The 27400-nt window shown below is 48.9% G+C and overlaps 1 protein-coding gene across 12 annotated transcripts in view; it reads left to right on the top strand.

The window, feature by feature from the left end:
- Window positions 1-27400, top strand: part of OSBPL3 (oxysterol binding protein like 3) — a 157541-nt gene that overhangs the window by 48219 nt on the left and 81922 nt on the right. For 4 of the 12 annotated variants that reach the window (XM_056800471.1, XM_056800465.1, XM_056800473.1 and 1 more), the window contains one exon: window positions 16861-17119. The exons of 2 other annotated variants lie outside the window; for them this stretch is intronic. In XM_056800471.1, coding sequence (XP_056656449.1) covers window positions 17021-17119 — 99 coding nt within the window. In that variant the 5' untranslated portion in view covers window positions 16861-17020. Of the gene's footprint in view, window positions 1-1347; window positions 1557-2610; window positions 3427-16860; window positions 17120-27400 lie in introns of those variants that run through there. 6 more of the 12 variants (XM_056800469.1, XM_056800472.1, XM_056800476.1 and 3 more) reach the window with 3 other exon arrangements.

Raw genomic sequence — 27400 nt, forward strand, 5'->3', positions numbered from 1 at the left:
CTTCATTAAGTACCTCCTCTGTGTCAGTCACTAAGAATTTTTTTGAGCATCCTCATTGCTCAGGGGGCTTGTGTTTTCTGGGAAGGGAGAGAGATTATTCATCTTATATTCTACGGACATAATAATGCACGTTAGTGCTTTTACCCTACAGGATTGTTGTATTAGAGGCAACCGTTGGGTACAGCAGATATGTTGGACTTTGGGGGGAAGGGGGAGGCTTTCTTGATGTCCTCAGGGTTCACATAGTGCCTGATGTATAGCAGATGCTTCACCAATTCTAGTTGACTGACTGACTGAGTGTGAGACCCAGGATAAGCCCCTTAACCTCTCTGGGGTCTCAGTAGCTTGTTATAAGTTACAGAGAAGAGGTGCCATCTACATTGGTAATGGAGGTGTTCCCACCAGGAGTTTTCTGTACGGATGGAATCACAGGTAGAGCCCTTCTCCCTTTCTTTGTTATTCAGTTGTTTCAGTCATGTCTGACTCTTCATGACCCCATTTGGGGTTTTCTTGGCAAAGAGCCTGTTGAGTAGTTTGACATTTCCTTCTGCAGTTCATTTTACAGATGAGGAGACAGAGGCAAACAAGGTAAAGTGACTTACCCAGGGTCACACAGCTAGTAAGATTCTGAGGGCAGATTTGAACTCATGAAGAGGGATCTTCCTGACTCTAGGCCCAGGACTCTACCCGCTGCATCACCCAGGGGCCCCTTATTCCTATCTGTCCCCTGTTGTTGTGGAGCTCAAATGAGGTAAGGTCTGTGAGATGCTTTGTAAACCTTTACAGCTGGGTAAATGTCAGCAACGTGATCCTTTCCATCCATCCGTAGGCATCACTACCAATAACCAGGGCCCTAATGATTGGGCAGCCCTGCTGGCCGGGTTCCCAGGTCAATGATTTCCATTTTAGCCTCTCGTTCTGGCAGGGATGGAGAAATGTCTCGAGGGGCTGCTTTCCTGCCCACTTCCTCAGAGAGTGAGTTTACTGCAAAGCGGCTATGACGGCAGCCCGGGAGAGGCTCAGGAAGCATTTCAGCCACAGCATGAGATCCAGCAGGGAAAGGAGGGTAAGAGTGGGCAGGAGATCAGTGGTCCTTGTGTGCGCAGGGGCTCAGAGCCAGCAGCAGCAATAACGAGCCAAGAGGAAACACGCAAGAGCCCTCCTCAGCAGGCCTAGCTTGGTAGAGGTGCTGGGTGTGGGCTTGGGGTTTCCCTCCCCTCATTCAGTTCCTCTTCTTCCCCCTTGTGTGTCAGATTGCAAACAGAAATTAGTGGAGAAGGAAGCAGGCTTTCTGAGGACCTCAGCTACCACGTGGTTTGGCCGTTGGGCTCCCGATGGGGCTTGTGGGAGCTTGGGGCTGGTTGTCACATTGCAGTGAGACTGGAGATCCCCAAACAACCATGTAGGACCATGCTTCTCTGGGAAAGGCCTCCTGGAGGAAGGTTGTGCTGGCCAATGAAAGGTGGGCCGAATGCTGTACGAGATGAGGAGAGGTAGCCCCAGGGAAGGGGATGTTTCCTGCCCTTTTCTTTGTATAGCATGATGCCCAACACACAGTAGGTGCTTAATTGATATTTACTGCTTTGAATTGAATTTCTTTGTATCCTAAGGACTTAGCACTTGATTGGGCAGGAACTTGGTGGGATGGCCTGGATTCTGGTAGGATAAGGATCAAAGCTGGCTATTGGAGCCCAGGATCCCTGTGTGCCTGTGAGAGGAGGAGGAGGAATAAGAGGAAGAGGAAGAGGAGGAGGAGGAGGAAGAAGAAGAGTATAGACCAAGGAGACCTCAGTGAAAGTCCTGCCTTTGTCACTGACTAGCTGTGTGACCCTGGGCAGGTAACAACTGCTCTGAGCCTTTACAGACTCCGTCAAGTGGGGATTCTACCAGCAGTAGGATCAGCTTCTCTGGGTTCTGGTGAAGCATCAGTCAGATGGCATTTTGTAGACAGGAAAGCCTTATGTGGATGGCACTTATTATTATTGCTGTTGTTGTTGTTATCATCTCTTTGGCAAATTTTCTACATATTGTTCTGAGTGAGAAAACTGTGAAGGATGGAAAGAATGGTGGAAGGAAGCAATGGAACACAACAGGATCTGCAGAGAATATGACATTTATTGGCTAACCTAATCCGACCTCTTCTTTGCCCCCAGCCATTTTCTGGGGTAAAAATCAAAGCCTAATCTTCCAGAGATCATAGAACCCCAGATGAAGAGCTGAAGCAACCCTGTAGGTCATTGAGTTCATCCTCTTCATTTGATAAATAGGGAAACTGAGGCTCAAAGACATTTAAGTGACTTATTAAAGCTATTCAGAGTGAGAGGGAGATCTGAATTCAGGTCCTCTGAGGCTAGAGCTGGTATTCATTCTCCTGTTACCAGGGCCTCCTAATAGAGCCACCCCTCCTCCTAGACTGACAAAGTAACCCAGAACCACCAATAAGCTAAAAATCTCCCCTGTGGCTGAGGTAGGGGTCCCTGGTGTTCTCTGAAATTAGATTAGAGCCACTCAAAGTATTGTGCCTACATGGACCCTGAAACATGGTTGGTGGTGCTGGTCAAGAATTGTTTCTTCTTTGCCTCTGAGAATCCTTAGGGTTCCTTCAAGGCTCCTCTCAGGGGCCACCTCCTCTAGGAAGCCTTCCCTGATGCTCTTTGGACTTTTTTTGAGCATTCTTGATATCTTTTATCTGTAGCTCACAATCAGTTCTAGATACAGTCCTCTCCTTATCCCACCCCAGCCAGCCTTCCCTGGTAATAAAAAGAAAAAGCGATAACCAGCTGACACCAACCAATCCCTCACCCGTCCAACTCTTCTCAGGGTCTGACTCAGTCATTCTAATTCTGCAGTTTTCCATGTCATGTGATCCTTCTTTATTTACGTCATCACTGTCATTGTGTGCATTGTTCTCTGGTTCCTGCTTCCTTTCCTGTTCTTCATCATTTCATCTGAGTCTTTGCCTTTCTCGGATGTTCACTAGCACATCCCTTCAAACCCCAGTTCTTGTGGCCATTTCCCCACTTACCCAGGAGTCCTGTTGTTTCCACTTCCCGGCAACACCGAAAAAGTGCATAGACATATATTGGTGCAGGAGGTCCCTTCCTTTGTCAGAGATGGTTTTCCCGTTTGTCCTTGCATCCCCAGCTTGAGCACAGTCACCAGGTCCCAAGGGGGTGTGTAATAAGCGTTTGCTCTCTGCATTGGACAGAACCTTCTCTCGCCAGGGAGAAGTGGGCAGATAGCAGATCTCTCTGAAGTCCTTTATCTCACAACTGAGCTGACAAAACTCTTCACCTGAAAGGTCCACCTCATTGTGGAAGGGGGAGACCTTTGCTGTGTCACTGACCCCAGGAAGTCCTCTTAGTGACAAAACCTCGTTCTCACGTCCGTCCCTCCTCTCTTGTGACTCACTGGGCTCCTTTCCAGGTAAAGATGAGTGGGTTGGACGGTATGTGGTTCTTTGGGGGCAAAGCAAACAGCGCATTTAAGGCTTCCTCTGAAGTTTCAGTTTGGGCTTTCCAGCCTGAGCAGCCGGCATCCCCAGAGCTGTGGCCTCTGGTGGGCTTCCTGGCTCCCTGCCATTCCCAGAACTGAGCTGTGGCATGATCCAGAAAGTCTGGAATCTTGCACTCAACAGACAACTCCAGAGGTGGGCAGGAATTCTGCCTGCTGGGCCTCTTCCGAATCGGTGGGCTTGAGGGGATGAGTCCTGGCCTTAGACGTCAGAGGGCTGGCTTTGAGGTCCACTTGGGCAGCTCTCTGTGACCTGGGGTAAGTCACTCAACCCTCCGTGCCTCAGTGTCTTCTGCTGAATTTGTGCTTTCACCGGGGGGGGGGGGGGGGAAGGAGAGGAGTGGACTGCCAGCACCCCACCTCACCCACGCCTCTCCTGAAGCCTCTGTCCCCTACTGTTAGTGCCTTCTCTTTCTGAAATTACTTTGTGTTGACTTTGAGCACATTTTCTGTTGAATTATCTTATTACATGCTTTGCCCTGTGTTTCCCTGCAAGGAGCAGGAATTTTTTGTTTCTGTTTTTGTATCTCCAGTGCCTAACACACAGTAGGCATTTTATAAATGTCTGATGTATGAATGAATGTTGAGGAACTAGGGAAAGATTTGGCTACATTTAGTCAGAGAACCTGAGTTCAAATCCTACCACTGCTTTCTACTACCTGTGTGACCAAGGATAAGTCCCTCATGAGATCTTAGATGTCAGCCTGAGCAGGACCTAATCTAGCCATAGATATAGAACCTTAAAGCTAGAAGGAACCTCAGAGGCCATGGTTAGCCCTGGAGGCCAATATCATCATTTCATAGATGAGGAAACTGAGGCCAAGGGACATTGAATGACTGGCTGAGTGAGTGAGGGGCAGGATTTGAAATGAGGTCTTCTTCACTCTGAGCCCATCTCTCTCTCCACTCCAACAGCATGTTCTATGGTTTTAGAGCTGAAAGGGAACTTGGAGGCCAATGAGTCTGACCTCCTCATTTTACAAAGGAGGAAACAGCCTCAAAGAGATTCAGAAGGTGACTGTTAGGAAGTGAGAGGGGGTTAGATTTGAACTCAGGACCTTGGACTCCAGAGCCAGTTTGTACCTAAGATCACAAAACTAGTCAATTCCTTTGGATCCCCCAATTTGTTCTGTAAAATGAGTTGGTCACACTAAATAAATGTCTCACCCACTGGATGTGTGACGAGCACCCTGAGCTTCTCAGGCAGACCGGTCACATTGGACGTCTGATTTCATGGTGCATGAGTGTGGTTAGTATTCTTACACACGCACACCAAGGGAGCAGGGTCAAGACTGAGGATGAGTTGATTGCTTACTGGGTCAGGGAGGGAATTTAGAACTCAAAATTTTATAAAGATGAATGTGGCAACAACTGGGTGGCTCAGTGGATGGAGAGCCAGGACTAGAGACAGGAAGTCCTGGTTTCATATCTGACTTCAGACACTTCCTAGCTGTGTGACCCTGGGTAAGTCACTTCACTCCCATTGCCTAGCCCTTACCACTCTTCTGCCTTGGAACCAGTACACAATATTGACTCTAAGATGGCAGGTAACGGTTTAAAAGGAGAGAAGGGAGGGAGCAGGTATGTGGGAGAGAAAACTTTTGTGGAGTAGTGTCAAACCAAGATGCTGCTCCTCGCTCTCTGTGACCTTAGATGAGTCATTTCCTCTTCCTGGGCTTCAATTTCTTTTCCTATAAAAATTCAGAGTTCGGGCTGGGTGATAGCTAAGGTCTCTGCCAGTTCTAAAGCTGCGATTCAAAGAATGCCTTTGAGTTGGAGCTGAATTCTGTAAAGTGGATGTGTTGACTAGGGGTTGGGGGCACCTCCCAGGGAGGAAACTAGCAGTGCAGGGCGGTAAATTGGCAAATTGCAGTGGTAGGGTTTCTGGGGTCACCTTGAGGCCTGCCCAGGGTCCCACAGCCTTGAGGTCCAGCTTCCAGATTCTCATGGCAGCCTTCCATCTCCTGGGGCGCGCTAGCTTGCATCTGAGGGAATTCAAAGTGGCAGCAACAGATGCTGTGGATGCCCCTCGCTTCTCCATCGCGGTGACGGATGGATGGATGGATGCTCCTTCCCTGCCTCCTTGCTGCTGAAGACGTCCCTGGAACAAAGGAAACCCATTTAGCAAAAACAAGAGCTAGAGGGAAGGGGTCTGACAAACCACGAACCACTGGCCTCATCTGTCAGCCACGACGAGAGGAAGGATTGGTTTCAGGGACCATTTCTTTTTTTTAGATCCATAGAGACAGGGATGGGGGGCCTTCTGGAGGGGAAATTCCCTCCATCAGTGCAGTAGAGCCTCTCTCCTCTGTAGCCTTTGAGACCTCCCTAGAGCCCTAGGAGAGGCTCTGACTTGACCAGAGTTCCCCTGTTAGAAGCAAGATTTGAATGCGGGTCTTACTGGCTTTGCAGCTGGTTCTCTAGCGCCTCTCTCCCTTTTCAGGTACATTTCTGAGAACATTCAGTCCCATTGAATCAATAAGCAGCGCCTCATGTCACAGGGGAATGGTGCTGTGTTCACATTCTTTTAAACCTGGTTGGTTTTGAGTGGTCTAACCTAGAACAGGTGACAATCCCACGGGGCGTTCAGCAGCAGGGCAAGACCTGGCTCTCACCGTGCATCTTCCTAAAGTCCTGACTGTGTACAAGGTTCAGGGGCAGAAGAGTGTGAGCTGGGCAGCTCCAGCCCCAGAGCAGGAATTTTAAGTTCTCAGCTAGGCGAATTCTCCCACATGCAGCAAGCTGCTCAGGAACTTCCTGTTCTGCCCAAAGGCTGGGTGTCAATCAGCTCCGCTGGCCACAAAGCCTGTGTATGGCCCTAAAGCAAGATGCTGCTTTGGATGTGGACTATGTGTGATCTTCTGTCCAATCCGCTTATGTCCAACCCTCCCCAAACCATCAAGGAGAGGGTAAGAGCACCCAGCGATCTGTTGGGGGGCTCCCATGACCCCCCCAGAGCCTGGAGAGGAATTCTAACACAAGGTATTGAGTATACTTGTAGATGGGGTGGCGACACTCTCTCCAGAGGTGGGGGCAGAAAGACCTCGGTTCTGATCCCACATTGGGCGACATCTGTGACCATGAGGCTGTGTTCAAGTCTCTTGCCCTGTTTTCTCACCTGTAAAGCAGGAGAAAGAATGTGATGGTTCTTACTTCCCTCCCCAAATGAGAAAATGTAGGTAAAGCTGTTGCAAAAGAGATGCCATTTATATTTACCTTTGGAGAATCATGATAAATAGGAGAAATTGTTCTGAAGTGGAGATAAACATATGTTTCAGTTCCCAAACATGATCCTGTTTCAGTGATGGAATGGGCTGTCATGGTGGAGAACCTTTAAGCTACCTGCCTGGGTCCCAAATGCTAAAAGTGTTATAGAGGGAATATTTGGAAAATGATGAGATGGACCAGATGGCCTCTTGGGTTCCTTCTAACTTGCAGTTGCTCTGAATAACCCCAAAGATAGTAATGGTTACTTGACAAGCTAGTCACAGAGTAAATCATGTTCTAGAAGTGTCTTGATAAGGAGCCAATTCCAGAAAATTTCAGACCAGAGCCAAATCTTTTGAGACTCTCAAGGAGAAAAACAGAAACCCTTCATTTAGAGCCTCTGAGTATATAGTGGTTAAGTTACTAGCCTAGGACAGATACATTGTTCCTCAAGAGGGAGATGATCTAGGACCTAGAGAAACTTTTCTGTTAAAAAAAAAAAAGTCCTACAAACCCCAAAATGAAAATTCCTTAAAATAAAAATTGTTCCTTCATGATAAAAAATAGTGATCAAGCTCCTTAGGAAATTGCAGATTAGCCAGAAAATAAAGAGACCATCTGGTCTGCATGTGAGATCTAGCCTAAGTTTAGAAGCAAGAATGCTTTACTAGCAAAAACCGAGCAAAGAAGCTAGTGATTGCAGACCTCTGGGTCTAATGAGCTAATAAGTGTCACCACAGCTTGATATTGTAGCAAACCTGCTAATTAATATTTAGCTGCTTCTTTGAAGAGACAATAATGAGAAATCACATTTAAAGAAAAAGCCAAAAAAGCAGTGGGGTCTCGTGGATTCTGATCAACAGAGCACTGGACTTGAAGATGGAGAGACCTGAGTTCCAGTTCTGCCTATGACATGACTAAAATCTGTGGCCATGGGTAACTTACTTCCCCATTATCACCCTCAATTTCCTCATCTTCAAAATGGGGTCAAGCAACGCCCCAAGTATCTTTCCTGTTCTCCATTCTACCAAACTCCTAGTCATATTGTTGTCAGTGGCTATGAGATTTAAATGAGAAATTATAGGAAAAGTGCTTTGCAATCCTTACAATACTATGGAAATGTCTCTCATCATGCCTTTATGGTCCCAGATTATTATTATAGGATCACAGAATTACAACTTGGAGAGGCCTCAGAAGTCCATTCCCCTTGTACAAATGAGGAAACCAAAGTGAAGTAACTTGCTAATCTTCCCTTGGTGGCAGACCCAGGATTTGAACTCAGGTCCTCTGACTCCAGAAACAGGCTGTATCCAGTGTTCCATACAGGTTCTCAGAATCCTAGATCTTAGACTTAAATCTTTTTAATTTTTTTAAACCCTTACCTTCCTTCTTAGAATCAATACTGTAAACTGGTTTTAAGGCAGAAGAGTGGTAAGGACTAGGCAATGGGGGTCAAGTGACTTGCCCAGGGTCACCCAGCTAGGAAGTGTCTTAGACTTAAATCTTGAAGTGAACTTGGAGAGCATTTGCTCCAAGCCCCTCATTTACAAAGGGGGAAACCAAGACTTGGAAGGGGAAGTGAATGGCCCTACAGTCCAGATAGCAGTCATCAATCATTCAAGTTCTATTAAACACCTACTATGTGACAAGTGAATCCAGGGTCTCTGTCACCAGCTCCGGGCTCTTGCCACCACCCTTCCAAAGGACTAGACCCATTTGTGACCAAGGGAGTGAGCTGCCATCCAAAGGTCGGAATCTTCTGGCCATGGTTGCACTTGGGAAGCTTGTAGAGTACTAAAGGGCAGCAATGAAAGCAGCTACTGGAGGTCTATTTGTCAGGGATGGGAGGATGAAAAAAGGGGAAGATTCTGCCTGCAGGCAGCCCCTGGTGACTTTTGTTCCCTCCCAAGGCTTCCCTTGCTCTGCATTTTCAGCTGATTTCACCTCAAAGATTTTGGGGAGGAGGAGGGAGATGGGGTGGCCTGACCCCCTACATGCAACTTGAGCCACACTTTAGAGCTCATCCTCTTGTATCAGGGCCATCGCTGAACCACAGGCTTGTTCTTTCCTTTTCGCCACAGGAAGTCTTCAAAAATAATGTATTCTTTGTTCAGTTTCTTTGTGGCCAAAGTTTCAGGCCCCTCCTAGTCGCTCTTTCTTGCTCATACCAGCTGCCTTTGCCAGGAGGCTGAGCTGCCTTCTTGGTGACAACCTTCTGGGCATATTTGGACGGCTCTAAATCTGTGCTTCTCTGGTCCTGTAATGGGTTGGGGGAAGGCAGTTCAGCAAAATTCATCAACACATTTGAGAATGGGTGCAAGTGTTACACGCCTGTAGTTTGCCCTCCAGCCCACCTCACCAAAAAGCTAGGCTGGGACTGTGTGACCCTGGGCAAGTCACTTGACCCTCATTGCCTAGCCCTTACCACTCTTCTGCCTTGGAGCCAATACACATGAGAACTCCAGGCATATTTTTGCTTTCACCTGGAAGGGCTCACAATATACCTGGTGTCGGCTGCCACAGGGTTATGTCGAAAGTCCGAGCTTATTTGAGCAAATTTTGAGCCAAGACACAGACAATATAACATTTAAAAATAGCAAATTAATCAAATATGTAGATGATCTACTCTTGGCTTCAACAGATGCAAAAACATGTCAAGAAGATAGCAAACACCTTCTTTTGGAATTGCACAAAAGAGGACATAAAATCTCTAAGGATAAAGTTCAATGGTGTCTTCAAAAAGTAGAATATTTGGGATTCAAATAGATGGAAGGTAAGGGTTTAAAAATAAAAAAAAAAAGCTAGGCTGGGAGCCTCCCTTTCTCATCTCTTCCCCAGACCAAACTTGGTCATTATAATCAGAAAACACTGGTTTCTGGGTGTTTTTCTTCTCACTTACATTGTTGTAGTCCTTGTGTACATTGCTTTCTTGGCTCCACTTCCTTTCCTCTGCATCTGTTCACAGACGTCCTCCCATGTTTTGGGTTTTTTTTAATTGTTTCTTATAACATGGTGGCATTCCATGACATTGATCCATGATTCTCTAGTCCCTGGGCATTGACTTTGCTACTCCAAAAAGTGCTTTATAAAGATTTGGGTCTATCGGAGACTTCCTTTTCGTCCTTCCTCTTCTTGGAATAAATGCCTAGTAGCAGGTTCTCTGAGTCTACAGAGAAGGATATTTTAGTCCCTTTTGAAACACAATTCCAAATTGTTTGCTGCAAGTTTTACTGTCCTTAGTCTGCAGGGTTTCAGAGAGGTAAAGTGAGTCACACACTAGGGCAAGTCAAAGAGGCAAAATTTGAACTCAGATCTTCTTGGATCCAAATCGTGTACTTTTTTGACAGTCTCATTCTTCTGCTGAATGTTTAGAAGGTGCCCAAAAGCCTCTCAGCTCATTGCCCCAGTCCTCTTCCTCTTGTCTTCCTTCCCCTTTTTTAAAATCACTCCTCATCTCTCACTGACCCTTTACTTTCATCAGTCAGAGCCTGGTACCCTAAGTGAAACCTGGAGACTGGAGGCCTTCATGGAAGAGCTGAGTTTGGTTACCATGGTAGCACCTGCCCACATTCCTATTTCATCATCTGGGCTTCTTGTCAGTTTTACCGTCTCGTTTCCTCCAACAGCAGCAGGCAGCCCTGTTATTAAACAAGCCATTTTTATATCTCTCTCTACAGCCCCTCCCTCATGGAGTCATTTCAACTTTTTTAAATGGATTTTTTAAGCTGATGTCTTTTCTTTTTATATCACCTAGATTTTCCCCCACGTCCTTCCCCCTCCCTCTAAGAGAGCCATTCTTTAAAACCAAGAGTTTTTTAAAGGTAAAGAGAAAAAAATCAGCAAAGCCAATCAACATATCCTTCCAACTTCCAATATGATCTGGAGCGATCTACCCCCACAGACCCCTACCTCTGAGAAAGAATGGGGGCAGGGCTGCTACGGGTGGGTGTCTTCTTATGTCTGTCTATGGGGCCAGCTCTTAGCTATTTTTAACTTGATCGCAACCAGTCTGCATTTCCCTTTCCCCCACGCCTATTTCATGTGAATGGATGATCGATATTTAGGGGTGTGTGTGTGTGTGTGTGTGTGTGTGTGTGTGTGTGTGTGTATTTGGCAGGAGAACACTAAATTGGGAATCTATTTCTGCAGCCCTGCAGGTGTGTTCATTTTAATTATTGAGATTTTTCAGTTTCACCGCATCCTCTGGGTACTATTTATAGTTTTAATCTTGTTTTAAGAACTCTGAATTGACAAGAGATGTGGAAGGACTGAGAATATTTACTCATACATAGACTGGCAGCTTGAGATGGCATTTAGCTCAGCAGCTTGGTAGCATTCTGCCTCTTCAAAAGAGGTAATTGAGCCCCAGCCACCTGATGGTTTCTAATTTGTACAATCCTTCTCCAATTACCATCTTTGAGTGCTTTATCAGAGCGATTCATTCATCTGTGAATCTCATTATGGATCATAGGATTGGCTCCCACTTACAGAATACTCAGCTTCCTTCAAAGCACAATGTACGGGGGCCACCTTCGATGGTAGGACTTGCTGGATTCCCTCCTTCCCTCCACTTCCTTTCTTCATGCTCATTCTCTTTTGAAATGACTTTGTCAGTACATTATATTTACTTCTCTGTAGTGTCCTTCTAGTAGAATGGAAGCTTCTGGAGGCCTGGAATGATTCCACTTTTGCCTTTCTGTTCCCAAGACCTAGAATAATGGCTGGCACATAGAAGATGCTTTATAGATAGGTTTGCTGAAATGAATTGAAGCTAAAATAGATCTTGGAGATTATCGAGCATTTTATCATTCAGTGAAGGCTTTGCTTGAAGGCTTGCAGTGATGGAGGATCCACTCTCTTTCCAGGCAGCCCATGCCACTGTTGGGTAGTTTTGTTACTGTGCTTGTCCCCCCTGTCCCATAGCATGACTAAATCTGCACATTTGTGACTTCAGGCTACACGCTTTACGGTTGAATGCCTTCCTGATCATTAGGGGTAGTTCTTCCTTTGCAGAGGGGGCCAATGAATGACATCATGAGTGGTCTTGACTTGCATATGAGTTGAATTTAAGTGAGGCAGAGTTGGCCAAAGTCATTTGCTTTCCTGTGTCAGCTCTGAGGCCAAGCTGATTAAATCAGAAACAACATTTGGTAACACTTCTCCAGCAACTCCAAAGACTGAAGAATGTTCCCTTCCTCCTGCTCAAGTCTTCTCTTTTCTAGATTAGGTGTTTTGAATTATTTTTTTTATTCCTTATATGCTATGAAGGAGAAAGAATACTTGAATAATGATATTCTTTTTTTTTTTTAAACCCTTAACTTGCTTTAGAATCAATATGAGTTTTTAGTTCTAAGACTGAAGAGGGATAGGGATAGGCAGTGGAGGTTAAGTGACTTCCCCAGGGTCACACAGCCAGGAAGTATCTTGGGCTAGATTTGAACCCAGGATTTCCTGTCTCTAGGCTGGCTCTCTAGTTGCCCCAAATGGTGATATTCTGACATAATTTTGGCTATTTGTGTCATTTTCTACCTGTGGGACCATGGAAAAGTTATTTCACCTCTTGGCCTGTCTCCTCCAGACAAGGAGAGATTATATTCTATGATCTCTAAGGTCTTCCTTCTCCTGTTCTAAAGCTATGATCCTGTGAACCTGTGGTCCTCCTGGCTACCCTCGTCCGCATACCCTCCAGTTTATCCTAAATGCCTTCCCTAAAATGTGGCTCTTAGAAGTAAGGATGATCTACCAGGCATGGTATGTATGACCAGAACAGCAGACAGTGGCACTAGTGTCTACTTCATTAGGTCTAGTCACGGTGTCTGGCTTTCTCTTAATACAATCAAAGATTGTGTTAGCCTTTTTGACCACCGTCCCACTCTTGACTCAAATGGAGCTCGTAGTCTGACAAACCCCAGATGTCTTTCAGACGGATCACTGCTTGGCTGCATCTTCTCCATCCTTTACTTGTGAAGTTGATTATTTGAACTCGTGTGAAACTTTTTATTTTATTATTAAATATGTCTGTCTTATGAGATTCAGCCCAGGATTCTGGCCTGCCAAGATATTTTAAAATTCTGGCTCTTTCATGCAATGTGCTAAACCAATTTTGTGTCAACTGCAGATTTGATAAATATGTGTTATTTATGCCTTTTAGGCATTGATAAAAATGTTAGGTAACTTAAGGCCAAGGCAGATCCTTGAGACACTGCACTGGAGACCTTCCAAGTTGATACTGAACCATTAATGACTACTCTGGGCAATCTGGATGTTTAATTTCTTCCAAAGCCACCCAAGTCTATTATCATCTTGCCTCCCATCTCTTGATCTTGTTCACAAGAATATCATGAAAGATGTCAACAGATGCTTTGCTAAAACTAAGTAAATTATACCTGAAGCATTCCAATATCATAATAATCCTGTAAACATATTAACCTGGCATCATCATCATCGTCATCATCACTAGCACTTATTTGGCACTTACTATGTGCAAAGTGCTTTACAAACATTTCATTTGATCCTATCGTTGTTGAAGACATACGGACTTTTGGTCACCTCCGCTCTCTTTCCTAGATTTTCAGTCACTATTCTCTCTTTAATAATTTAATTTAATTTAATTTAATTTTAAATTTATTTTATTTGGCATTTTACATTTTTTATTTAATTTTTTATTTATTCTAGCCTAGAGACAGGAAATCCTGGGTTCAAATCTAGCCCAAGATACTTCCTGGCTGTGTGACCCTGGGGAAGTCACTTAACCTCCACTGCCTATCCCTATATCTCTTCAGTCTTAGAACTAAAAACTCATATTGATTCTAAAGCAAGTTAAGGGTTTTTTAAAAAAAAATTTATTTGGCATTTATTTGGCAATTTAAAATTGCCAAAGGGGCCAGTTCTCAGAAAGTGAGGGTTTAAGCTTCCCAAAGGTTTTTCTGGTTATGGCATCCCTGCTGTGCTGTCCCCAGAACTTTTGTTCTCTAGCCTCTAGGGTGCCCTGATGCCACTTGGATGGGACAGTGACCCTGGGATGGGGCACCTTCCACATGTTACTGCTGCATTGTCTCTTCCTCCTTTTGTCTAGCTATGCCCTGTTAGTGTTTGCCAGACTTTTAGCAGGCATCCCCACCCCAGCCACCCCCATGATGCACCAGTTCTATTAGTGACCAGTGAAGAGAAAGCTCAATTATGATCAAGTAGGATTTGATACTCAGTGAACATATTAAGCACCTACTGTATGCCAACTCTATGCTAACTGCTGGGTTTGATATTTTAAAATAAACTTTTACTAAAGAACCAAGATCAGAAGGCAAATGTCCAAAAGCAGGATCTTCATGGAGTAGGAGGTTTCTGATCCAAACTTAGTCACCCCCAAGTGCTTTGGCTGGCACAGCACAGGCTTGGATTCCTTTCTTTCACCTTAGCTGATCTTTCTTTGTCATTGATCATTAGACTAGGAATGCCTTGAGAACAGGGATGCATTAGCTTTTTCTTTTTATCTCCAGTGCTCAGCACATAGTAGGGGCTTTGGGGATGCTGGCATGTGACCTTGGACAAGTCACCTAACCTCTACCTGCCTCAGTTTCTTCAACTATAAAATGGGGATAATAGCAGCATCTACTTCCTAAAGTGAGATACTATATGTAAAGTGCTTAGAACAATATCTGGCACATAAATCCTGTTAATAACTTCCTCCCTTCATCCCTTTCTCCCTCCTTCTAGTCTGCCTCTAGGATAAAATATAAACTCCTTTCTTTAGCATTCGGAATCTAGCTTACCTTTCCAGGTACTGCCTGCCTCTCCCCTTCATGCCAAACTGACAATTGGTTGTTCTTTCCTAGACTCTGAGTTCTAACTCTATTAGCTATCCCTGTGCCTAATGGCTTTCCTTTCTCCCCTGTCTCTTTGCAGCATTGGCTCCCTTCCTGTCATGGCTGAGCTCACGTGCCACCTCTTCTGGGAAGCCTTTTGTGATCTTCATAGTAATTCAGGCTCTTTCCTTCCTTTTCACATGACCATCTACATCTTTAGGTGTATGCAGGGTTCCCTCACTTCTTTGCCTAGAATGTAATTTTTTTGCTTTGTTTTTATATACTGGTGTCTTGCTCATAGTAGGTGCATTATAAATGCTTTTTGGATTAGGATCATAGGCTGGAACCTCCTTGAGGACAGGGACTTATTTCTTGTTCTATTTTGCCTTGCACATAGTAGGTGCATTATAAATGATTATTGGATTAGAAGGTGTATAAGTGGCAGCATGAAGCTGGGAAAAGACTGTTGGGCTCAGAGTCAGGAAAACTAATGTTTAAATCCTACCTCTGACACCAGGTATGTGACCTGGACAAATCACATAACCTCCTTTTGTCCCAAGCAACTCCCTCCAATTTCTCTTAAGTCATAACTGATTATGAATACAGAGTTTCCATACTGGGAGGTCCTCAAGCTGACAAAATCTCCAAGCCTTCTGGACTTGCATATTCGTGTATGTGGATGTTAGATGTGATTCATAATATCCAAATTCTGCGAGCCAGGCTTAGAGACGGGAGGTCCTAGGTTCAAATCTGGCCTCAGACACTTCCCAGCTGTGTGACCCTGGGCAAGTCACTTGACCCCCATTGCCTAGCCCTCACCACTCTTCTGCCTTGGAGCCAGTACACAGTATTGACTCCAAGATGGAAGGTGAGGGTTTTAAAAAAATAATAATATCCAAATTCATGTGAAAAGAGTGCAGAATTTACAGGAGATCTTTGGTCATCACATATTTTCTCCATCAATGAATATAAATCGTGTGACCACCATCATGCAACTTTGTACCTTTAATAGAGGTACTCAAACACTTTGGGACACGTTTCCCCCATTATCGTTGGCCAATTCCTAGACTGGTCTGCAACATTTGTGATGGGCGCCATCTTTATCATGAGTGCTCTTGCTTGACATTGATCTCCTTTCCTCATCCTCATCTTGTCCTAAATCTCAGTGTTAGTTTATTGACCTTCCCAGTAAGCTCCTCACCACTCTCCTGACCCAAGCTTGGTTAATGGGCAGAGATGGCTCCTTTCTCATCCCTCGAGGATCAGTCAGGGCTATCTCCCTGTTCATTCCCCCAGCCATTCAAGTGGTCCACTCTCCCCTAAGCTCGTTGGCCCTCGTCACTCAGGGGTTCCCAAGGGCTGGCTCCTACATCGCTCAATGACTCTAGGACGTCATGTGATACATAACATCCACTCAAATCTTCCTTTGATGGCTCATTGTGACACAGAGATGCCCAGGTCTCCCTAATGGGTGGGATATGAGCTTTAGCAAAGTTCCCAGGTCAGGCCTGGTGATGGGCCATTGTGGTCCAGGGACCAGCTTAGCCTCATCTGGAGAAGTTGATGACTAAATTGGTCCTCTTCTCCCTCCCCCCATCACCTTATATATATATATATATATATATATTCCTGTTATCTCTTGCATCAGAGCATGAGCCTCTTGAGGGCAAGGTTGCTATAGATACTGAATACATTCTTCTTGAATTCCATTGAAGCAGCGATGGGAAAGCATCGCTACCGTTTTTGTCTATCCTAGTCTGGGTACTTAATCGGTAGTTACCCATTCGATGGTGTTGGGTCCCAGGAAGTCCCAAAGGCTTTTACCAAGTCCCCCCACTTCTGCTCCCTAGGATCCCCGGCTCCTGTTGGGGCTCAGACCCAGCACCCCTGTGGCACGAAGCCTCTCTAGACGGGGGGCCCCGTGTCAGGCACTCTCCCTCCTTCCCCGGTTACTCTATTGATTTAGATTTTGTTTTTGTATTTCCTCGTCTGGGCCGCTCTCTCTCCCCTGTCCAAGGGCCCGCCATCTCCTTGAAGGCAGGGACGGTTCTGGCTTTCTCTTCATGCGCTCAGCGCCCACCGCAGCTCCAGGCATGTCACACCTGACTGAGGACTTTCCGTTGAATTTAGTTGTACCAAGCCCGGATAGATCCTGGCTGGGCGGGATGGCCGGCTCGTGAGCCCCCTCGGAGCCCCCTGGCTCGGAGACCTCTAGCTGATCTCGCGCCTGGCGCCTAGTAGGTCCCAGGAATGCTCACTGACCTCATAGCGGACAAGCCCCGCGTGTGATGGGGAGTGAGTCTGAGTCTGATCCATACGGCTTTTCCTTTTATTGCAGGAGGTTTCTCTCGGACCCGGACCATGCCACTAAAATGCACTGGCTGAGAAGGGACCTCCCTGCCCGTGTGCTGGTTTTGCATCCCTAGACTGCAGCGTGGGCCTCCACTGTCAGGACCAGCATTGCCTGGAGATCCAGTGGCCAGGCCGGCCGCCTCATCATGAGTGACGAGAAAGGCCTGGGGCTGTCCCAGAAGTTGGTTTCTCCTTCTAGGAGCACCAGCAGCTGCTCCTCCAAGCAGGGGAGCCGACAGGTAAAGGTGAACCGAGTACCTCAAAGGGAAGCTCCCCCGGCCCTCCTGCCACTCCCCCGGCCACCACTTTCTCCCTCGTGGCCTCAGTTTCTTCCTCTGTAAAAATGAAGGGGCCTGGGCGCTCCCCACGTCTGGCCTCCGTCTGCACCATCCCAAGCTGCCTCCAGCGGCGGAGAGCCCAGGCAGACACCGGACGGACACCGGAGCTCCCTGCCTGGCCTCCCTCTGCAAAGGGCCATTTTCAGGCTGGGCCGGAGGGAACATTGTCTTCCCTCGGCCCCAGCTGATGAGAGGAGCTGCTTGTGGCCTCCTCTGCTCGGAGGGAGGCTTTCGGGTCCCCTCCCGGCCTCAGCTCTCGATCCCTTCCATGTGGGCAGAACCACGGCGCTCCCGACGCAGGGACGCTCTGTGTTCATGGGGAACAGACCCAGGGCTGCTCCGTCCTCGCTCGTTTATTTGGAGGCATGACCTGGGTTCGAATTCTGCCCCACAACTTCTTAGCGGGTGACCCAGCAAGGCGCGTCGCCCCTCCGATGTCTCCGTCCATAAATGGGGATGCTTGCAAGGCAATCACGAGCCTCGACGGACCTTGTGTGTGTGAAGCCCGTAGCAAGCCTTCCGGTGCTGTGGAGGTCCGGCTCTTCCGGCTATTCCTCTGTGAGCCCGACCCAGGCAGTGAGAACGAGCCCCTTCGCCGTCCCCTTCCCGGAGAGGAGGAGGGAAACGCGTTGTCCGCCGCTCCCCAGTTTTAGCCCAAGTACCTGCTTCTGGGGCAGAATCCACCAGAACCGGGCCCGCGGGGGGGCATCAGAGATGTGCGGCGGCTCTCGGGCACTGCGCAGCTCTCGGGCACTGCGCGGCTCTCGGGCACTGCGCGGCTCTCGGGCACTGCGGGGCTCTCAGACACTGCGGGGCTCTCGGGTACTGCGGGGCTCTCGGGTACTGCGGGGCTCTCGGGTACTGCGGGGCTCTCGGGTACTGCGGGGCTCTCGGGCACTGCGCGGCTCTCGGGCACTGCGGGGCTCTCGGGTACTGCGGGGCTCTCGGGCACTGCGCGGCTCTCGGGCACTGCGCGGCTCTCGGGCACTGCGGGGCTCTCAGACACTGCGGGGCTCTCGGGTACTGCGGGGCTCTCGGGTACTGCGGGGCTCTCGGGTACTGCGGGGCTCTCGGGTACTGCGGGGCTCTCGGGCACTGCGGGGCTCTCGGGTACTGCGGGGCTCTCGGGTACTGCGGGGCTCTCGGGTACTGCGGGGCTCTCGGGCACTGCGGGGCTCTCGGGCACTGCGGGGCTCTCGGGTACTGCGCGGCTCTCAGACACTGCGGGGCTCTCGGGTACTGCGGGGCTCTCGGGTACTGCGGGGCTCTCGGGCACTGCGGGGCTCTCGGGCACTGCGGGGCTCTCGGGTACTGCGGGGCTCTCGGGTACTGCGGGGCTCTCGGGTACTGCGGGGCTCTCGGGTACTGCGGGGCTCTCGGGCACTGCGCGGCTCTCGGGCACTGCGCGGCTCTCGGGCACTGCGGGGCTCTCAGACACTGCGGGGCTCTCGGGTACTGCGGGGCTCTCGGGTACTGCGGGGCTCTCGGGTACTGCGGGGCTCTCGGGTACTGCGGGGCTCTCGGGCACTGCGGGGCTCTCGGGCACTGCGGGGCTCTCGGGTACTGCGCGGCTCTCAGACACTGCGGGGCTCTCGGGTACTGCGGGGCTCTCGGGTACTGCGGGGCTCTCGGGCACTGCGGGGCTCTCGGGCACTGCGGGGCTCTCGGGTACTGCGGGGCTCTCGGGTACTGCGGGGCTCTCGGGTACTGCGGGGCTCTCGGGTACTGCGGGGCTCTCGGGTACTGCGGGGCTCTCGGGTACTGCGGGGCTCTCGGGCACTGCGGGGCTCTCGGGCACTGCGGGGCTCTCGGGTACTGCGCGGCTCTCAGACACTGCGGGGCTCTCGGGTACTGCGGGGCTCTCGGGTACTGCGGGGCTCTCGGGTACTGCGGGGCTCTCGGGCACTGCGCGGCTCTCGGGCACTGCGGGGCTCTCGGGCACTGCGGGGCTCTCGGGTACTGCGCGGCTCTCAGGCACTGCGGGGCTCTCAGACACTGCGCGGCTCTCAGACACTGCGCGGCTCTCAGGCACTGCGCGGCTCTCAGACACTGCGGGGCTCTCGGGCACTGCGGGGCTCTCGGGTACTGCGCGGCTCTCGGGCACTGCGCGGCTCTCGGGCACTGCGCGGCTCTCGGGCACTGCGGGGCTCTCGGGCACTGCGGGGCTCTCGGGCACTGCGGGGCTCTCGGGTACTGCGGGGCTCTCGGGCACTGCGGGGCTCTCGGGCACTGCGGGGCTCTCAGACACTGCGGGGCTCTCGGGTACTGCGGGGCTCTCGGGCACTGCGGGGCTCTCAGACACTGCGGGGCTCTCGGGTACTGCGGGGCTCTCAGACACTGCGGGGCTCTCGGGTACTGCGCGGCTCTCAGGCACTGCGGGGCTCTCAGACACTGCGGGGCTCTCGGGCACTGTGGGGCTCTCGGGCACTGCGGGGCTCTCGGGCACTGCGGGGCTCTCGGGCACTGCGGGGCTCTCGGACACTGCGGGGCTCTCGGGCACTGCGGGGCTCTCGGGCACTGCGGGGCTCTCGGGCACTGCGGGGCTCTCGGGCACTGCGGGGCTCTCGGGTACTGCGCGGCTCTCGGGTACTGCGCGGCTCTCGGGTACTGCGTAGCCAAGCCCCCGCTGGAAGCTTCCTACTGCCAGATTGCGAGGGAAATCCTGTAGTTAATGACTGTCTTGAAATTGACTGACCTCCATGACTAAATCCCTCCTGTCAGGCCTTGTTGTGCTCTCAGACAGACCGTGGCTTCTCGAGGCTACGACAAAGCGCCGAGCATCAGTTCTGCCGACTCTTACAGGGGGCGAGGCTTTGGGATGGTCCACAGTCCAGCCCATGATGGGGTGTGGTGTGGTGTGGCATGGCGTGGAGTGGTGTGGCGTGGCATCCTCTGCCAGAGTGGAAGGTTCTCGCTTATTTATTGTCTTTGTAGCCTCACCTCCTGGTATTCTGTAGAGGCTTAGTAAATGTTTGTTATTGTTTGATTTCTCTTGAGAACCCACAAATAAAGAGACAGAGACAGAGAGAGAGGGGGGAGAGAGAGAGACAGACAGACAGACAGAGACAGAGAGGAGAGAGAGAGAGAAGAGAAGAAGGGGGTGGAAAGAGAGACAGACAGACATAGACAGACAGAGAGACAGAGAGACAGAGGTGGGGAGGGAGGGAGACAGACAGAGACAGAGAGGAGAGAGAGAGAGAAGAGAAGAGGGGGGTGGAAAGAGAGACAGACATAGACAGAAAGAGACAGAGAACAGAGAGAGAAGTAGGGAGGGAGGGAGAGAGGGAGACAGAGAGATGGGGAGAGAGACAGACAGACAGAAAGAGGACAGAGAGAGAGAGACAGACAAAGACAGAGAGATGGGGAGACAGAGAGACAGACAGACAGAGACAGACAGACAGAGAGACAGAGAGATGGGGAGAGAGACAGACAGACAGACAGAGACAAAGAGGAGAGAGAGAGAGAAGAGGGGGGTGGAAAGAGAGACAGACAGACATAGACAGAAAGAGACAGAGACAGAGAGAGAAGTAGGGAGGGAGGGAGAGAGGGAGACAGAGAGATGGGGGAGGGAGACAGACAGACAGACAGAAAGAGGACAGAGAGAGAGAGACAGACAGACAGAGAGATGGGGAGAGAGAGAGACAGACAGACAGAGACAGACAGAGAGACAGAGAGATGGGGAGAGAGACAGACAGACAGACAGAGACAGAGAGGAGAGAGAGAGAGAAGAGAAGGGGGGGGGTGGAAAGAGAAACAGACAGACATAGACAGAAAGAGACAGACAGAGAGAAGTAGGGAGGGAGGGAGAGAGGGAGACAGAGAGATGTGGAGGGAGACAGACAGACAGACAGACAGAAAGAGGACAGAGAGATGGGGAGAGAGAGAGACAGACAGACAGACAGACAGACAGAGATGGGGGGGGGGAGAGAGAGGGAGAGACACTCCTGTGTCTGATCCTGCCAATCATGGAATAGGAAAAGCAGTCTCTGCCTTCTAGGAGTTTACATTCTAATGGGAGTTAGACAACATATAACAAGGATCTAGAGCCAAACTGGACAGAGTAGAAAAGTAACCTTTAGCAGTGACCATGGGGGCAGCTTGGTGGCTCAGGGACTGGAGAGCCAGGTCTAGAGAGGGGAGGTCTTGGGTTCAAATGTGGCCTCAGACACTTCTTAGCTGCATGACCCTGGGTAAGTCCCTGGGCAAGGCAATATACAGTATTGATTCTAAAGACAGAAGGTAAGGGTTTTAAAAAAAGAAATGTGTGCCTGGTGTGGGCACTTAGGTCAGTGTCCATTCTAGGAGAAACCCACCAGTTGGAGGAGGAGATGGCAGCTGCAGGACAGGAGCTATTTCCAGGCTTGAGAAAGCAGAAGGGGCTAATTTGGGGAAGTAATCTGGGGCATCTAGAGCTGAGCTGGCAGAGATTACCAGGAGTGGGGCTGGCACTGGCACTCGAACCCCTTGCCTCCAAACCTAGTGCCCTTGAATTGAATTGGAGCAGGGGGTCGGCCCCTTGAATAGGAAGGTTTCCTGCAGGCATCAATGTCCTGGGAAAAGCAGAAACACTGGCCAAACAGAAGATGGAATGTTTAGTCCGTAGCTTGAGCCCCCAGTGCCTAAGCTGAAGTGGGTAGGGAAGATGCTTCTAAAAAAATCAGTGAATGGTGAGTCACTCTGGGTTTGGCTTATCTTTTCTGGGCCTCTTGAGCCCTCCTTCCTGGAACTCTCCAAGAAACTCTAAAGGGGCTAAATAAGGATAGCCAACTCTAGAATGACCTTCTTGGAGGAGGGCCAAGGGCTCCAGATAGGAGATTAATACTCTCTCTTCCAAGAGAAGAACTTGGATTCACAAGTGAATGATGCCTGATCTGTAGGGCTGGGCTGGAGAGTAAGGCGATGGGAAAGAGAAAGCTGCCTGCCTGGCACTCTCTTTTCCATCTTGTTACTATTCTAAGTCAGAGGTAAAGGCCTGGCATTTTGAATGCTGCAGATAGTGAACTTACCCCTCATGAGGAATTGGAAAGGGATTGGCCATGCAGAGCAGCCTACAGGCAGTGTCCAAATAGCTCTACAGAGCATCCCTGGCGAGCATTGCGAGACAGGGAAAGGAGGGCACCCATCGTGCCTCTCCATGGAATTCCTTTTTCCAGGCCACTCTCCAGGCTGTTCACCAGTAACTGCAGCTGGCCGGGCTCCAGACCCAGAACCCTCCAGATGTGACCAATGAGCAGAGATTCAGTGAGAGAGAAACTGCCAGGGAATGACAAGTGAGCCCCAGCTGTGTGATCCAGGGGTTGATGTTTCCAGAGATTTGGGTCCTTCGAATGTCTATTTAGTTCCTTAACTTCAGGGCTAAGGGGGACAGGGAAGCAGATTTCAGCTCCAATATAAGGAAGAACGTCCTAAGAATGAGAGCTGTCTGAAAACACCGTGGGCCACTCAGGGAGCCCTCAGGAGGCACGCTAACGTTTGCTGAGTGATTTCTCGGCTATAGTCCTGTGAGGCAGGCAGTGGCAATGCTAGCAGCCTCACTAGAGATGAGGAAACTAAGTCTAAGATAGAAGGGCATGGCGGAGTAGGAGGGTGCAAGCCCAGGCTTCCCGTCTCTGAATCGAGCATCCTTTCCTGCTCACCCAGAGAGTTCTAATGGAAGCTCTTTGAGGGCAGAGCCTGCCTTTTCTTTTTCTTGGGACTCTCCCTACCTCCTGCTCCCACCACAACCACCACACAGCACCTGGCCTGTGGTAAGCTCTGGATGCTAGAAGAAGCCAACACCAATTGTCAAGAAATGGTTTTCCCTCTTTCTGGGCAAATGGCCTTGGGACATACAAAGATATGTAGCAGATGTTATCAGTTCTTTGACGTAGAAATTTCATCCCGTTTCCATTGCTATGACTTAGTCCTTTGAGGTAGCCTTAAACTCTGCGAAATGCTTGTTGATTGATTCGAGAGCCTTATCCCCAAAGGCTGTCACACAATCAGAGGATTCAAGCAGAGAGGATCCTGAGGAGGCAGAGGGTAGCCGACATTTCTATTTGAACTCATTTGATCCTCTCAACAAATCTATGAGGTAGAAACTATTCCCCCCACCCCCTCCCATTTTTCAGTTGAGACAGAAAGAGCTTAAGTGATTTGCTCAAGGTTATACAGTTAACAGATGTCTGAGACTGGATTTGAACTCAGATCCTCCTGACTCAAAGTCCCATGCTTTGTCTACTAGGCCACCTAGAAGTCACCTGTTTATGAGAGAGGAACTTCAGACCAGAAAAGTTAGGTGACTTACCTAAGGTCAAAGCTGAGGTTCAAATCCTGTGCTCTTTGCTAAGTAGCAAGCTGGTGTTGTTGAGTCATTTCAGTCATGTCCAACTCCTTGTGACCCCATTTGGAATTTTCTTGGCAGATATTGACTCATTTTACAGATGGGAAACTGAGGTAAACAGGGTGAAGCGACTTGCCCAAGATCACACAGCTAATAAGCATCTGATGCTAGATTTGAAGAAGATGAATCTTCCTGAATGAGTATTCCTGCCCTTGGGGCTGGCACTCTATCCACTGTGCCACCCAGCTGTCCTCCCAAATACCAGGCTACATCTTCAGCAAAAACTGGACAATGCTTTGTTGGGGAGAATGCTAAGTGGGGATGGAAGTGGGCTTAGACTCCCTTGAGAGGCCAGACTTCCGTGGATAAGGAGGGAGCAGTCCTGCACCCCTCTGCTCTTGTCCGCCTTCCTCTAGACCTCATGGTTTAAGAAGGACAAGAATGAGCTGGAGGAGAGCCTGGATGGGGAAGGGCTAGAAGGGTGGGCTGAAGGCACTGGACACGTTTAATTTGGAGAAGAGCAGACATTGCTGGCCTCAAGTATTTGAAGAAGTTCCATTCCTGTGGCTCTCAGTGGCAGAACCAGGAGCGGTGGAAGTCGCTGGCATAGTCTTGTTGTCAGGAAGAACTTCCTAACAGTGAGAGCCATCCTGAAGGGAAACAGGAGCCTGGGGAGAGATTGGACTCTCGCTCCCGAGACTAGAGCTTCAGATAAATAGTGGACCATTTGTCTAGGATGGTGTAGATGGGATTCTTTCTTTGTACGGCTTGGTCTCTGTGACTCTAGGGTCCTGCCAGCTCCAAGATTCTGCCACTTGGGAATGATTCCTGTATCTGATCAAGTTGTGGGATTAGAGACCCACTAAGTGCACTTTTAATTCTATGACTGATTTTTCAAGAGAAAGAAAAAGGAGGAAGGACAGAATGAAACAAGCATTTATTAAGTGCCTACTATTTGCTCATTGTGCTAAGTGCTTTCCAATGATTATCCCATTTGAGTTCATCAGGCTGTTATTCTCCCTTTTACAGATGAGGAAACTGAGGCAAACAGGAGTTATGTGCCTTGCCCTGGGTCACATGGCTAATAAGTGTCCAGGGCTGGTTTTGACTCAGGTCTTCCTGACTCCAAGCTCCATAGCCTACTTCTTTTGAGGTCAAAATGAGAAAGTTAGAAAATGGAGTTGTTGTGGCATGACTCATTCCTACGGGCTTTCTGTGAGGACCGTTTTGCTTTCTCGCTCTTCACCAACCATCTCTTTAATCATCTGGTCTAGAATGTTCCCAGGAATGGAAGTTAAGCTCCCTGGCCAGGATCCACACTTATTAGTCAAGTATGGCCATGGAAAGCCACAAGGCAAAATGTAATTAGGGCTAAAGGCTGAATTGGACCCAGTAGGCAGATTGATTCCTCTGTGGTCGTAGGGAATGGGGAATGGGCAGGATCGCCAGTGTGGCCACTTTGTCCCACAGACACTCACTGGGACCTTGATTACCAGCTAGGGTGTTTTGGATAGAGAGAGGAGGGGGCCCAGCTGCCCTTCGGCGGGGGGGGGCGGGGGGGGGGAGAGGCGCTGCCGTGGGTGATCCCAGGGTGTCAGAGTCTGAGGCTAGGAGCCCATGCTGGTGGTGAGCTCTGAGGAAGCCATCAAGACAATGCCCTTCTCATCCTTTCCACTATTTATTCTCTCTATTCACATGCACAAACCCTTGGCTTCAGCTGCACTGGTCCAGACACACATGATCTCACCTCCGAAGCTTTGCTGCCATCATTCCTGGGACCAGGAGTGCCTTCATTTTTTTTCCTGCTTGTTAAAATCACACCCATCCCTTGAACCTCAGCTCATCTCCCCCACCCACTCTCCTGAATTCCTGAGCTGTTAGATGTTTATGCCCCTTACAAGGCATGGAACCAAGAGCTGAAACAGCTTTCGAGGTCCTTTCCTCTAAGCCCTTCCTTTTACAAATGAGAAACTGAGTGGCTTGTCAAGTTCTCGTAGGCACCGAAGAGCAGAGCTGGGATGGCAGGAGAGCCCAGCCCCCCCGACTCAAACCCACCCGAGGAGTTTCTTCTAAATCATCTTGCCCCGTCGCACACGCCACCTTTGGTTGTAATTGATCTTTGGCTGAGAGTCAACATATAAAGAGAAAATAAAATGGGCTGTGGGAGAGGTTACCCAATCAGGCACGTGATGAAGTCATGCATGCCAGGGTGGGAAACGGTCTAAAGAGGTGTGAGTTTCTGGCACAACTAGTCAGTGGCTGACGCAGAGTTTGAGCTCACTGAGTCATCTTGCCTAAAGTTACACAGGAAAAAGCAAAACTAGAATCTGAACTTGGGCCATCTGTTATCCTCTTTCTAGTCCACCCCGGCTGACATCCAGGCCCCCATTTCTGTGTGTCTAAAATGTTAGGGGAAAAAGTGCTAGGAATAAAAAAATAAATACAAATAGGAAATAAAAGTAGAAAGAAAGGAAGTAAAAATAAAAATAAATAGGAAAAAATAAATATAAATAGGAAATACAAATAGAAAAAAATTAATCTTGGAGACTTTATATTAAATTTATAGGTATTTATTAGCAAAGAGAAAGAAAGAGAGAAATAAGATTTCCCACTTTTCTAACTTAAAGTAAGATCTGATCCCTGATTCCAGCCTGACTCGATCCCTACCACACTGCCACTTGCCAGAGATGACTATAGAGGTAAGAGCCTCTGGGATGGCTGGGAGAGGGCTTCTTCCACAGCCCAAAGGAATGGCTGAGAGAGACCCCTTTTCAAGCTCCCTCTAAGCCCTTCCCCCCTGGATCCTTCAAGATCTCTCAGTTGACCCAACATTCTACCTCAGCCCCCATATGGCCCATTTCCACAATCTCTGCTAGTCAAGACCCTCTCCTACCACTCTGGCAAACCCTAGATAGATTTTGTGGCTCCCATAGCCACCCACTGTGGTGAGTCTTCAGGGATTGGACTGGGCTGGAGGTCCCTCAGATAGTCAATTCACACACAGTCACCCCCTCTGATTCTTCAGGAGACCAGCATGCTAAATTTCCCCACTTTGGATTCTCCAGGAGATTAACAGGCTGGTTACCCCACAAATGGAGTCTATACAGTTAGGATTTTCTCACTGGGGTGCATATTGTACATTTCATGGAGGGAGTTACTACAATGTGGATAATTAAAAGATGGAGAAGGAGAGAAAAAAAATGTTTGAAAGGCACATTGACAAAGAGCCTTTGGGGGCTTTCTTCTTTTTGGCTAAGTGTTTACAATCAGGATAAGTGGAGGGCTCAACCCTGCCTCAGCTCAGTTCAGCGTGTCTGAATCTCAAAATGTACTGTTTGATCTCTGCAAGCGTCCTTACAGCATCTTCTCCAGAAGATCTGCTTTCCTGGTCCAGGGTACTGGCAGTTATTTTTTCTGAAAATGGCTTTAAAAAATCTACACAATCCCCACCCTCAGGAGGATATGCATCAACAATAGAATTGACACAGGATGTAGGGCTAAGCTATAAGGTCAGTTACTGATCTAAAAAAAAGGCCTTAAATGATACCTGAATCAATTTGCCCCCAAACAAGAGGAGAGAGAAAATTCAATGTAAAATCTATTAAAGTCAATGTGCATACATATCAGTATGAATGAAAATCATAACAAGTCCTTGATTCATATTCCAGGTCTCATCAAGGTAGCTTATATCCTACAAGCACGTAGGACAGGTGCAGCAGTATTGCAGTTACCCACCATCAGCCAGGACTATAGAAAGTTGCCATACTAAAAGAGAAAGAAGGGACTAAAGTCTGACAAAAAGGGAAACTGATCCCCTGACCTGATTTCTACGTCATTCATAGGGATAGCAAGCCAGAGTGAAAACC

The sequence above is a fragment of the Monodelphis domestica genome, chromosome 5, assembly GCF_027887165.1.
Source record: "Monodelphis domestica isolate mMonDom1 chromosome 5, mMonDom1.pri, whole genome shotgun sequence".
In the NCBI taxonomy this organism is placed as follows: Eukaryota; Metazoa; Chordata; class Mammalia; order Didelphimorphia; family Didelphidae; genus Monodelphis; species Monodelphis domestica.